This window comes from Sinohyriopsis cumingii, chromosome 3 (genome assembly GCF_028554795.1).
Source record: "Sinohyriopsis cumingii isolate HCF-2022 chromosome 3, ASM2855479v2, whole genome shotgun sequence".
Lineage (NCBI taxonomy): Eukaryota > Metazoa > Mollusca > Bivalvia > Unionida > Unionidae > Sinohyriopsis > Sinohyriopsis cumingii.
Window position 1 is genome coordinate 63,926,914 of NC_142963.1, and position 12,997 is coordinate 63,939,910.

Consider the following 12,997-nt stretch of genomic DNA (forward strand, 5'->3'; position numbering starts at 1 on the left):
TTATGTGATTCTCCCTCCCTTTCAATAACATGTCCATGTGTCTCTCTCAATCCATAATGTAGAAACCAAGACAATATCAATTTTAGTAAACACTGGTCAAAATATGGTTTCACAATTGTTGCCAGTTGTCATCAGGAAGTTACCAGAGTGATACTTGAATCAAGGGTCTCTCCATCACTAGACAGGTGCTCTACCATCTAAACTATTGGGAAACCTGCTAGAACATGGTGTGTCATGCATAAAACATAATTTTCCACACCCCTCAACACAGTATTTTCTCGAAAAGCACAATTTTCAGATACTTAGCTGCCTGGTCTATTTGAGCTGATGTCCTTAGTCAGCTAAAATGACATTAAGAATCAATGGAATGTTGAAAAATTCCATACAAATTTTGGAGTTGGGGATGGTGTTTTTAAAAAATGAAAACCCATGTTTAAAATACTGTGATTTGACTTTTTTAAATAGGGTACCAGTTTTCTTGGATTGTGTGGTCACTTTGAACCACAAATGTGTAGACCAGACATAAAATAAGTAACATATTACAGAAAGATCTCACTCCATTTTCTTTCAGTTACATTCCTATCAATCAACAGAGCTCAGCTATTTGATAATTCAGTTTCATTATGTTACTATAATAATGTATTTTAAATGTGTTTTTATTTCAACTGGTCACAGACCAGAAGAGCGTATAGGATGGCCAGTTATCCGTCTTCCATTGTCCGTCATCTGTTATTACTACTTCTTCTAAATTACTTGGAGAACATACGTTTATCCCAAGGTCTGGTAGGTGCTAATTGATCCACTATGGCCACCACAGCAACTACAGTATCTTGAAAATATTATCACTACTCCCCATGAATGAAAGACATTTTGACAGTGGTGTTTTCACCAGAATACTTCTTTATGATGTCTAAATGAAAATGGTACCACCTAGATACTTAATATTGCTACCAAAGTGACCATCTTGAAAATCTGCTCCTCCAGAAGGGATGGTCATATCAGCATGAAGTTTTTGCTAAAATTAAATTAAACTGTTGCTGATCTGACCTCCAGTATAGACACCATAGCAGCCAACTTGAAAACCTTTTTCGTTACTTTTCCTGAATGGAAAGTTGTATCAACATTTTTTTTCTCACTAGAAGACTGAATATTATATCTAGTTGGTTCTAAATGAAAATGGTTTCCCTCAGACATCCATTATGGCCACCATAATGGCCATCTTGAAAAATTGTGTTATTGCTATTCTTAATGGATGGTCATATTAACATGGGGTTTTCTTGTAAATCTTGTTATTGATATTCCTTCTAAACATGAAGCCTTATCAGCATTAAGGAGGTCTCTTATGAGGTCTAGCTGATATAAAATAAATTGTGCTAAATTGTTAACCAATATGGTCACCACATTAGCCATCTTGGAATTCTATTTGCCACTCTTCATATACTGAAAGTTATACGACATTTGGTTTTCACCAGAAGATTTTTTTAATAATTCCAGTTGAAACTGATGTTGATAATCTGACATCCAGTATGACCAGCTTGGCAAAGATTTTGAAATCTTGTTATTGCTAAACCTTCTTACTGTCATATTGACATGAAGGTTTCACCGGAAGACCAGTTAAGATCTTTGGTTGGTTCTGAATGAAAATGGTGCTGATTTGACCTCAAATATGGACAACATGACAGTCAGCATGAAAATGTTAATGCTAGCTACTCCTGAAAAATGGAAATCAGGTCAACCTAAATGTTGGTCTTAAATAAACCTGAACCTGATATGACATTCATTATGGAAAAATGCTGGCTAGTTTAAAAAGCTTATTACCACTGCTCTTCCAGTATATATTGACATAGGATTTTCACTAAAAGACTTATCTCTTGTTGGTCCTAATGAAAATGGTTCCCTGCAGACATCTAATAAGGCCACCATAATGAATATAATGTCCATAATGAACATAATGTAAATCCTGTTACTAATTCTCATAAATGGTTGGTAATATTGGTATGGGTGTTTTCACAAAAAGTCTTCTAATGTTATCTAGTTTGTTTTGAATGGAAATGGTACTGATATCATATCCAAACTTGCTGCCACAGAAGCTATTTTGAAAATGTTTTTGAGCAAGAATAGCAGAGATGTTTTCAGCACTCAGCAGTTAAAATGAAGAAACAGTCTAACTGCCTTAAATCAGTATGTGATATCAGTGATGATACAGGGGAAATATAACAAGTGAAAAGGTTTTATGTAACAGTTTTATTGAAATTTGGGAAAGTTTTATTAAATGGTCTTGGAAGATTTACTGTCTTTACTCACTTATAAGTCAAAGTTTTTCAGGAACTTTGTGTCAGCTTCTTCCCAACTCTAAAGGTTTTTGTCATCTAGCCGAAAATGCCACTAACATTGATGTCTGTTTTTTGTTGCACTTCCTTCCATTCAGTTCTCCACTTCTGTTAGGGCACTGAATTGAGGAGGTGAGAAAGCAACAGGCATGCGAGTTGCCTTTCAGCAGTGCCTTGACAAGCAACTTACAGGCATTCATATGCCCAGTCTTCACAGACAGGCAGATAAGGAAAAGGGAGGAACAAAGTTTTTTCTCTCTCCATGTCTTCCATCAGTCATCAATGATACGTTGTCACCCATTATTCAACCTGTCAACCCACCTTAGGTACTTAACTACTCATTTTTCATCAGATTTGGAGCAACTATTCTTGGAAAACAATGGTTGGTCCAAACTATGTGAGATGGTCTCTGGAGTTTGTCATCTGAGCCCCTACCTTCATGAAGGAACTCCCAGGTGGTCCCATCAAGGAAGTTGTTTCATACAGCTCTTGGGCCTTCCCTAAGAAGAGTTTAGGCTATCTGCTGCAGAGACAGCAACATTCATCCACAACACACAACATGTCACAAACATATTCAGTAAGTTATTTTTAGTTCATGACATGGACAACCATACTTCTCCCTGATTGTGTGGTGGATAATTAATGTAGAGAAGTGTGACCTTGTCCCTCTAGGTATGAAACCCTTAAAACATAACAGCTTAGTGTCTTCCCAAATGCATCAAGAGCATTATTCATGTGTCAGAGAAGGCATCAGCAAAGACATTGAAGTTGGACTCTCATTAAGATGTTAGAGAACATCATGTCCCATTTTAAAATGACCTCCATGGAGAAGGCAGTGCTCCTTGATGACATTCTTCAAAAGCAGTTGTTAACTATGGATTTTGGTTCATGACATGCACAGTCTTACTTCTCTTATTCATGATTCAGGGTGTATAGTCAATGTAGAGAAGTCTGTAATTTTGTCCATCTAGACATGGAACTCTTAACACATTAACTTGGCATACTACTCTCAGATGGATTGAGAAACCATAAAAGAAGGTGTTATTTAAGTCAAGAATTTTCTTAAAGTTGTAACTCAATGAAGGGGTTGAACTGTTACAATGCCAGTTTCTTGGGTTTTCTGAACACGCTTACCACTGAACTTTTGATGGTCAGTGATATGTGGATACTGCAAGAAAAGCCTGTTCATGTCATCTTCTTGGGAATGAAATTGTCCATGACTTCCATATATGAGTGGAACATATTGATGGTAATATGGTCTGGATAATATTGAACAGTTTGGTTGTGAAGATGTATTTCTTTGGGGGGGAGGGGTGACAGTCACCAAACTTTTGCCTCATTTTATGGGAATACCTTCTTCAGTACCTCCAGTACTAGGTAATATTCAAGTCCAACACATTCCTGGCTGGCTTAGTGTCCTGGCTTAACTCATTATGAAAGGATAACAACTGCTTTGTAAATAGTTGTCCCTCCAGGAACCTTCCATCAGGTCTGTGCCCTTTGGGGCTGTCTGATGCTTGAGATTTCTTTTTCAGTTTTCCTTTCATCCCCAGAAGCATGAGCTGTAGATGCTGTTTCAGTCATTTGGAATGTGGGTATCCATCTTCCCTCCATCATTTTTTATTATGAATATAATTAAGAAATGAGGGGCACAGACTGTAATAGCTCTGATTGCCCCACTAAAATGGAACATCCTGGATCAACAGTCTTCTAGATTTAGTGACAAGCATACCCAGACAAGTGATAATGACTTCCACTCTGCTCAAGCAGTTGGGATTGCCCCTAACTCATCCATGTCCAAGAACCTCTTCCTTTGTGCCTGGTAACCATTCTGAGATGCCCTGATCAAAAAGGAGTTTGGAGCCTCAGTCCTAGAGAGGGTCACAAGAGCTGAAGAGTGTCCCCTTTAGGACTTACAAGGGGAAACTATGTGTTGTCAGTGACTGGTGTCACATCAATGGAATTATACATATCACTCTCAGCACCCATTCCCTGGTGGCAAACTTCTTTTTCTTCGAAGACAAGAAGTTAGCCCCTTTTCACAGTCATTGGATACTGTTCCATGGTCTCAACACATTCAGACTTCACAGATGAGAAGATGTTGGCCATGACCATGCTCATTCACATTTTTCGCATATGTAATCTCTCCTGGGTTTTTGACATAGCCAGACTTATGTGAGTTTGAGCCACTGTCTTCCCCTCTCACAGAAACTGCTATCATTTGTGACTTGCAATTTATAATGATGCTAAAGTTGACATACAGAGTGAATGAACTACATATGATATCCATAGATCAAAATTACACACAATTTTGTCCTGACGATTCAGGCATTCAGTCATTCTCATGACACAACCTGGTTTCCTTCCAAAGAACAGGTGGCCATCAAATTACTATTGAAGCAATAACAACTTCTCATTCTGAGCTCAGCGTTATGGATCACTGCCATCTCACTTCTGCTTGGGTTCGAGTCTCAGGTTCAGCCAATGTGTGTATGTGAGAAAGCTTGCCAGTAGCTTCTTGTGGGTCATTGGTTCTTTCCGGGTTCATCCTCCACCATTTATACTGACCCCCATGTATAACCTATCTTGTGCTGAAAAATGGCATTAAACCCTACAACAACAACAAAATTCCCTTTCCTTGATAAATCTTTAAAGAGAAACACAGCTTCAGGACCCTGTAATACCCACATATGTTACCAGAGATACACAGACAACATCTACATCAACTGTGTAAAGACTATTCTTACCACTGAAGGCAGGAATGCAAAACAGCACCACAAGCACTGGTCGTTTGACTAAAGGAGTTATTAAATCAGTGTACTTTGAACTCTCACAGGATTGGGTACACTAATGAAAATTTCAGCTCATGAAATATGAGCGACTTCCATCAACCTAGCCTTGAACATAACATATCAGTTCAGCATATAGCAGAGTCTGTTGACCACCATGCCCAGTGTGCCTTCTCTAGTTTCATTTGTATGGCATGTCCTCACAGAGAAATGAATCTTTTGGGGTTTGTGGTAGCTGCACAGGTGACCTGACAAAAGAGCACACGACAAAAGAGCACCAACATTAGGACACCGATAAAAGGGCGCCGACAAAAGAGCGCGGACAATTAAGCGCAATAAAGTGTAGTTTCTTTTCAAAGTTTTGAGTAGAAGTTAATTATTGAGCTAAGAATTAACGATGTCATTTTGCACATATAGTGAAAAGTGTAGTACAAACTTTATTTGTAAAAAGTTTATTAATAAAGAAACATGGATAAGATCGAATCACAGAAAGGAAAGATTATGTTATTGGTTGACGGCTACAGATATCACAAAGACAAAGAAAATGCTGATGGAAGTATGTCATGGAGATGCTGCAGGAAAGATGGTTGCTGTGGAAGGATGAAAGTGTTAAAACGACAATGTTCTGTCATCATTGGGACACAGTCACGCTCCGGATCCAGCTAGAAACGAAGCAGCAAAGGTTGTGTCTGCTATACGTAGACGAGCAGTGGAAGGGGTGGATAAACCAAGGCAGATTATACAACAGACAAGAGTAGGAACGTCGATGGAAGTTGCACGTCATTTACCATCATATACTGCATCGCAGTGTACAATAAGGAAACACAAACAGCTGCCATACCCTAATCCACAGAACGTTGCGGAAATAACGATTCCTGAGACTCTTAAAATGTCAACACAAGGATCTAATTTTATCTTGTGGGATTCGGGAGTGAATAATGAAGACAGAATCCTGATGTTTGCAACAATGGAAAATATAAATCGTCTCTAATCAAACGAACATTGGTTTGTGGATGGAACTTTCAGAGTCGCACCAGCACTTTTCTATCAGGTTTTTACAATCCGTGTTCTAAGTGATAGTAAGGCAGTTCCATTGATTTATTGCCTCATCCAGAATAAAGCAGAAGCAACATATAGATGAGTTTTGGAAAGAATTAAGGAACTTCAACCCTGCTTTGAATCCAGCAAACATTATGTGTGATTTTGAAAAAGTGACACATAATGCTATTCGGCACATTTTTCCCAGTGCGCATCTCATCGGTTGTCTTTTTCACTTCGGGCAATGTATCTGGAGAAGAGTGCAAGGATTAGGTCTCTCCCAACTTTATCACGGCAGTGAGGAATTCCATATGGCAGTGAAGATGATACTGGCCTTGAGTTTTGTGCCTGCAAATGATGTCGTTGCTTCATTTGACGATTTGGTGGAGGCTAGTCCGGAAGAAATTATGACACTTGCAGATTATTGGGATGATACATACATAGGAAGGTGAAGGAGAAACCGTAGAGCTAATCCTCGCTTCGCTGTGGATATGTGGAATGTGCATGATCGCGTTAATGAAAATCTTCCATGTACAAATAACTCTGTTGAAGCCTGGCATCGGGCATTCCAACAAACTGTTGACTGCAATCATCCATCGATTTTCAAATTGGAGCAAGATCATGTCGAAATAGAAATGGAATGTCATCAGCCACAAGCTTCTAAGAAAAAATATGTCCAGCTCAACAGAAGGTTACAAGCGCTTATTCCAACATATGCTAATGATAACGTGATGGATTATCTACGAGGCATTGCCCACAATTTAGAAATTTAACTATGAGTCAAAGTATGTATATGTTATTAAAGTGTTTTCAAATCTTCAAACTTTTTACACTTCATCTAAGTTATTTAGAATGTTTTAATATTATATTATTTGTATTACCTGCGCTATTGTGTCTGGTGCTGTTTTGTCTGTAATTTGGCACTCTTTTGTCGGCAATTAAAGGTTGCTCTTTTGTTGGTGCTCTTTTGTCAGTGTGCCAGCTGCACAGACACTGACCACACCCCATTCATGAAAGCACAACCGTAGGTATGAATCCGTCACTTTTGTTTGACTTCACTGGAACACTTTTGATGGTGAGACAATAACCAAATGTGGAATCCATATGGGATCTCCTGTACACATGTATAAAACAAATTATCTTTTGTGGTGCTAAACCAATGTTAGAAGTTCATCAGTTTAGTAGATTAGTCATGTTCCTACTGGGTGACACAGGGAGAGGTAAGGTGTTGAACATTTTTCCTCCTTCTCTTACCTATTCTTCTAATGTAATGTGTCAGGTAATGTATTTGACGAACAAAGCAATGTTTATAGCAAATTATGTTTCTTCAATAATACTTAGATATTACAAATAATCCCATCCACCCTTGCCTGCTATGCAAGCATCCTTAAAAAGTTTTCACTTATTAAGTAAAAGCTGGTACATCCAGGTATAATAGTAACCATCTAGCAGGTTGAAAGGGGAGTTTACCTGTATGAGTTGCTTCCTTTTGTCTATATAATATATAAACACAAAGATATGTTTTCTTCTGGGAGCACTGGATTCATAGGTAGCAGAGAAAGTTATCCCAGTGTAAAGTGATCATGTACGTATTATCAGGGAAGCATCATGTTCTAAAAAAAATTCTTTCTAGAGAGATGTACAGTCCAGCATAGTTTCAGGATAGAAAATAAGTCACAGTAATTCACAGCCTTCTCATTAGCTGCCAACAGCTAACTCAAAAACTTGCACTGTAAGTGTCTGACTTAACAACACTGGACCATTTTTTTGTTATTTAGTTGTTCTGACTTAGCCGTATACATTTAATTTTCAAAATATAATAAGAAGGCAGATTCAAGATCAAATCTATAGAGACAGGCTGTTTACCAAGTAATTTGTGTATTTTCAGATAACTATACTCCAGACTGCCAAAATGTTGGAGAAGTTTTATCCTGATCATGTGATCAAGCCTAGTGGCGTGAAAGAAGAGGACTTCTGGGAAGATAAACTCTTAGAATACAAAGACTGGAGAGGTGAATATGGCTTTAATGATATCATATGTATAGATATTGCTATGCATGAGGAATCCAACAAGTTGATAAGAAGATAATTAACAAGCAGATAATTTTGCCACTTTACTTAAAGGAAAAACACTTATTACAGCATTATCAGAGTAACCATAATGCATGAAAAAAATTCTGCAAATTCAGAATGCTGGGAACAAGCAAATTTTCTGCAAATGAAGTAAACCTCCAGGGTAATATATTTTCAGAAAATACAGTCCTACCTATAGCAGATCTGGGTTTGTGCAGTTTGAGTTGAACTCATCTTATAAGCGAGCATATATAGCATTTTAAATGGTACAATATATACTTCATGAAGTGAAGAAAGGTGAACTGTGACTAATTTTGCATTTACTACAATAGCACCAGAGAGTCATTACAGAGCTTGCAAAATTAACATTATTATGAATGCAGATAAATCATAAATAACATACATGTATTTCCATTGTTACACAACTTTTATAAATTTATTTTAATTGATGCTGCTTTGTAAAATGAGAACAAATGAGAATTGCTTTACTATGGCATAAGGCAGAGGGGTGCGGTCGGGCACTTTGAAAAGAGATGCTTTACCATGACATAAGGCAGAGGGGTGAGGTGGGGCACTTTGAACAGAGATGCTTTACCATGGCATATGGCAGAGGGGTAAGGAGGGCACTTTGAATAGAGATGCTTTACTATGACATAAGGCAGAGGGGTGAGGTGGGGCACTTTGAATAGAGATGCTTTACCATGACATATGGCAGAGGGGTAAGGAGGGCACTTTGAATAGAGATGCTTTACTATGGCATAAGGCAGAGGGGTGAGGTGGGGCACATTGAAAAGAGATGCTTTACCATGACATAAGACAGAGGGGTGAGGTGGGGCACTTTGAATAGAGATGCTTTACCATGACATATGGCAGAGGGGTAAGGAGGGCACTTTGAATAGAGATGCCTTACTATGGCAATAGGCAGAGGGGTGCGGTCGGGCACTTTGAATAGAGATGCTTTACCATGACATATGGCAGAGGGGTGAGGTGGGGCACTTTGAATAGAGATGCTTTACCATGACATATGGCAGAGGGGTAAGGAGGGCACTTTGAATAGAGATGCTTTACTATGGCATAAGGCAGAGGGGTGAGGTGGGGCACATTGAAAAGAGATGCTTTACCATGACATAAGACAGAGGGGTGAGGTGGGGCACTTTGAATAGAGATGCTTTACCATGACATATGGCAGAGGGGTAAGGAGGGCACTTTGAATAGAGATGCTTTACTATGGCAATAGGCAGAGGGGTGCGGTCGGGCACTTTGAATAGAGATGCTTTACCATGACATATGGCAGAGGGGTGAGGTGGGGCACTTTGAATAGAGATGCTTTACCATGACATATGGCAGAGGGGTAAGGAGGGCACTTTGAATAGAGATGCTTTACTATGGCATAAGGCAGAGGGGTGAGGTGGGGCACATTGAATAAAGATGCTTTACCATGACATATGGCAGAGGGGTAAGGAGGGCACTTTGAATAGAGATGCTTTACTAAGGCATGAGGCAGAGGGGTGAGGTGGGGCACATTGAATAAAGATGCTTTACCATGACATAAGGCAGAGGGGTAAGTTGGTGCACTTTGAAAATCATTTTGGTTCATATTTCATTGTGACTTTAAATTTGAGGCTTAACTTACCCATGAAAACCATACAAATTGGTACTCCATGAATTTAAAGTGGATGACAGTGATCTATTTGTAGTTGTTTCAATGTTCATAGAAGAAAGGATGGGTTTTACTACACGAAAAACATGTAAGTAATTAAAAAAGGGAAAGCCAAAGATAATTTATTGCAATTCAGCTATAAGTTCTTTTTCCAACATGTCAGGGCAGAACTTCAGATACTCTTTTTTTTTCTTGCCTTCTTTATTCCATGTATAGATATTGAATGAAAATTCACTCCATTGCAGGTCTTGCAAGCAGGCTGCTGTCCGAAATTTTTTCACCATCTTTCCTTGTCCCATTGGAAGAGGCAGATAATCACTTTCACTTACAGGTATCTTTGGATTATTCAACTGAAATTCAACACTTTTTCCTGCAAACATAACTTAGTTATGCTGGTATTTATACAGATAACTTAGTTGTGCCAGTATTTCTGAAGATAGTCATGCCAGCATTTCTAAGATAACTTAGTTATGCCAGTATTTCTGAAGATAGTCATGCCAGCATTTCTAAGATAACTTAGTTATGCCAGTATTTCTAAAGATGGGGATAAATCACTTTTTTCAGAGTGACAGTTTAGCATTATACATGTGCTTGTTATTTTAATTTCATGAATTCCTTTTTCCTTTGGTTTCTAATCTACTGTCTTTCATGTACACAAAAAAATAATTATTACTTTCAATGTACAAAAAATTATATGTAAAATAAACTATTATCATTTGTTGGTACTGACCATGTACAAAAAATAAAGGGATCTACCTGAACAAGTTCTACGGAACACAAGCTACTCAGCAATCGTACAAATGTTTAAAGTAAATGTGTATTTTCTGTCTCATTGTTTTGTTGTTATTAATGAACGAGAGAGAGAGGATTATGTCTCAGTGTGCAAGCTTGTCTGCATTTAGAGCATATGCTGCTGTTATGTTGTGTAATGTTGGCAAAATGATTAAGATGGTTGAACATGTATTAGTTATGGGTATTATTTATTGGTAAATTGTATGCAACGATACGAGACCACATTGTCAAGAAATTAAGTGCAGCTTGTACTTTTACAGCAACAATAATCTCATTATCAAATTGCTAAAAAAAAATAAAGAACCTGAAGTCACGTTTTAATTAATGTGCATGAGCATGCATGCGCACACCCATGTGTGTGAGAGTAAGAGATGAAAAAATATTTTGTCAGTGTACAAGACCATATTTATTCAGGGTGGTTTTTATTTGTAGCTTTTGCAAAGAGAAAAAAGACTATTTTCAGTTATCTGATGATTTGGATAATACTCTGGTATTACGACCCTACTGTATTCTGTTATCAATAAACACAGCTAAATCAACAATTCATTCTTGTTTTAATTATGATGTACATTGTCACAACAACCACATGGCTATGCAGTGTTATTTACATATTAATTAAACATGCTTAGCGCTTTGGTTATTCCAGTTGAAACCAGATTGAGGGCAAGAATGGACAGAAGAGGTCAAATCAGCAAGGCAACCAGTAGTCTCTCTTTAGAGAAATGAAAATCTGTCAATGTGCTATTGAAGCCATTGTCCATACAGCAGATGTTAAAAGGACAAGCGATCATACGCATTGTTATTTGAACTCGCCAATAAAGATAATAGGAGGGTATATCATATAATAGATTTGCAATAAAATGTTAATTATATCCAAGTCAAAATAGAACAAGCACTTAAAAGATAGTATATGTATATATACAAATTGATTTAACAGAGGGAATTCTTGACTTTTAAATTTATGATGGAAAATGACAAAGTTTTTATATTTTATGTTTGTATGACTATAATGAACAATAAGACTAGTTGACCAGTGGTCTTTGGTCTTCACTTTAGCATGTACTGAAACGTAACTTTTGTTGGATAAGAAAACATCAAAGGGCTTCCAAACTAGTTTTAAAATGCACGTGGTGTTTTGTTATGGTGACAGACTTAATAAGAAGAACTAATAAACGATAATTTTTAAAGGTATGGTATGTGAATTCCTTTGTCCAGTTGTTAATAAACACCAGTATATAATGTAATGACAGTAAGAGAGCTTATGCACATGGGCACCTGCAGGATTTTTTGCAGTGGGGGGGTCAGTCGGTCTAGGCTGGGAGAGTTAGTATAGTAAGCAGTCTGAAACTAAAGCTAATATCTGCTAAGCGTTTTGAACGGAATTTTGTGACATATTTTCAGTTTCATTTGCATGATTAAACTTGTCAGAATTTATATATATTTGCAGTATGATTTCCGGGGGGGGGGGGGGGAGTGTCATGTGACCCTCCCCATGACATATGCTGAACAAAATGGCAATAGGTTTTTTAAAACATTTTTTGCAAACGTAAATTTTCTTAGTAGAAATTTTATGTCCAATAATTTAATGGATTTTTTATATAAAAAAATACAAAGTGATATAAATGACAAATTATCATACATTTAAATAATTATTATTTTGATATGGGATTGTGTACGAAAAATTAACAAATATACATAAATACATGAAATACAGTAGTTTGTTTTTAGACCTAAAAACTGTTTGCCAGAATCATTGTTTAATACCTTGTAATTTTTAGACGTTGTTTTATTATAATATGTTTTCCTGAATTTATGATTAATATGGTCAAAATCTAAGGAGACATGATATATTATATCGTTTTGAAGTAAAAGTCTCAGTTTGTTTTGCTGGTAATTAAAAAAGAGGTGAGACTTAAGTCATTCATGAATTGGTCCCTAATTATCTCTTAAAACACTTTAAGCAAGAAATATTTACTGTCATCCTGAACTTTCTCATAAGTGACATAATTGTAAATCTTTTGTTTTCCTGGTTGTAAATGATTTTCCCCATTGTCTTTTTGTTATGGCCACCATTTCGTGCAGGCCATCTTGTAACAGCATTTCTGTCAAGCAGCAAGGCTCTGTATGAGGTACAAAATATGTGTATCATAGTGAATGCGCAATGATGTCTGGAAGATTTCAGTATTATAAATGGTTATCAAAATTTATTGGACAATTATTTATCATTATTTCTGTTTTAATTGATTGATTCAGATAGTAGAAATATGATAAGTTGTCATTGTAGACATTGTAACACTATAGTTCATATCAATGTG

At 37.1% G+C, this 12,997-nt stretch overlaps 1 protein-coding gene across 2 annotated transcripts in view; it reads left to right on the forward strand.

Annotated features, from left to right (window-relative positions):
• Positions 1–12,997, forward strand: part of LOC149802990 (uncharacterized) — a 316,457-nt gene that overhangs the window by 272,892 nt on the left and 30,568 nt on the right. For both annotated transcript variants that reach the window (XM_089952526.1, XM_089952525.1), the window contains exons 28-29: positions 8,046–8,169; positions 10,136–10,221. In XM_089952526.1, the coding sequence (XP_089808652.1) occupies positions 8,046–8,169; positions 10,136–10,221 (210 nt within the window). The remainder of the gene's footprint in view (positions 1–8,045; positions 8,170–10,135; positions 10,222–12,997) is intronic.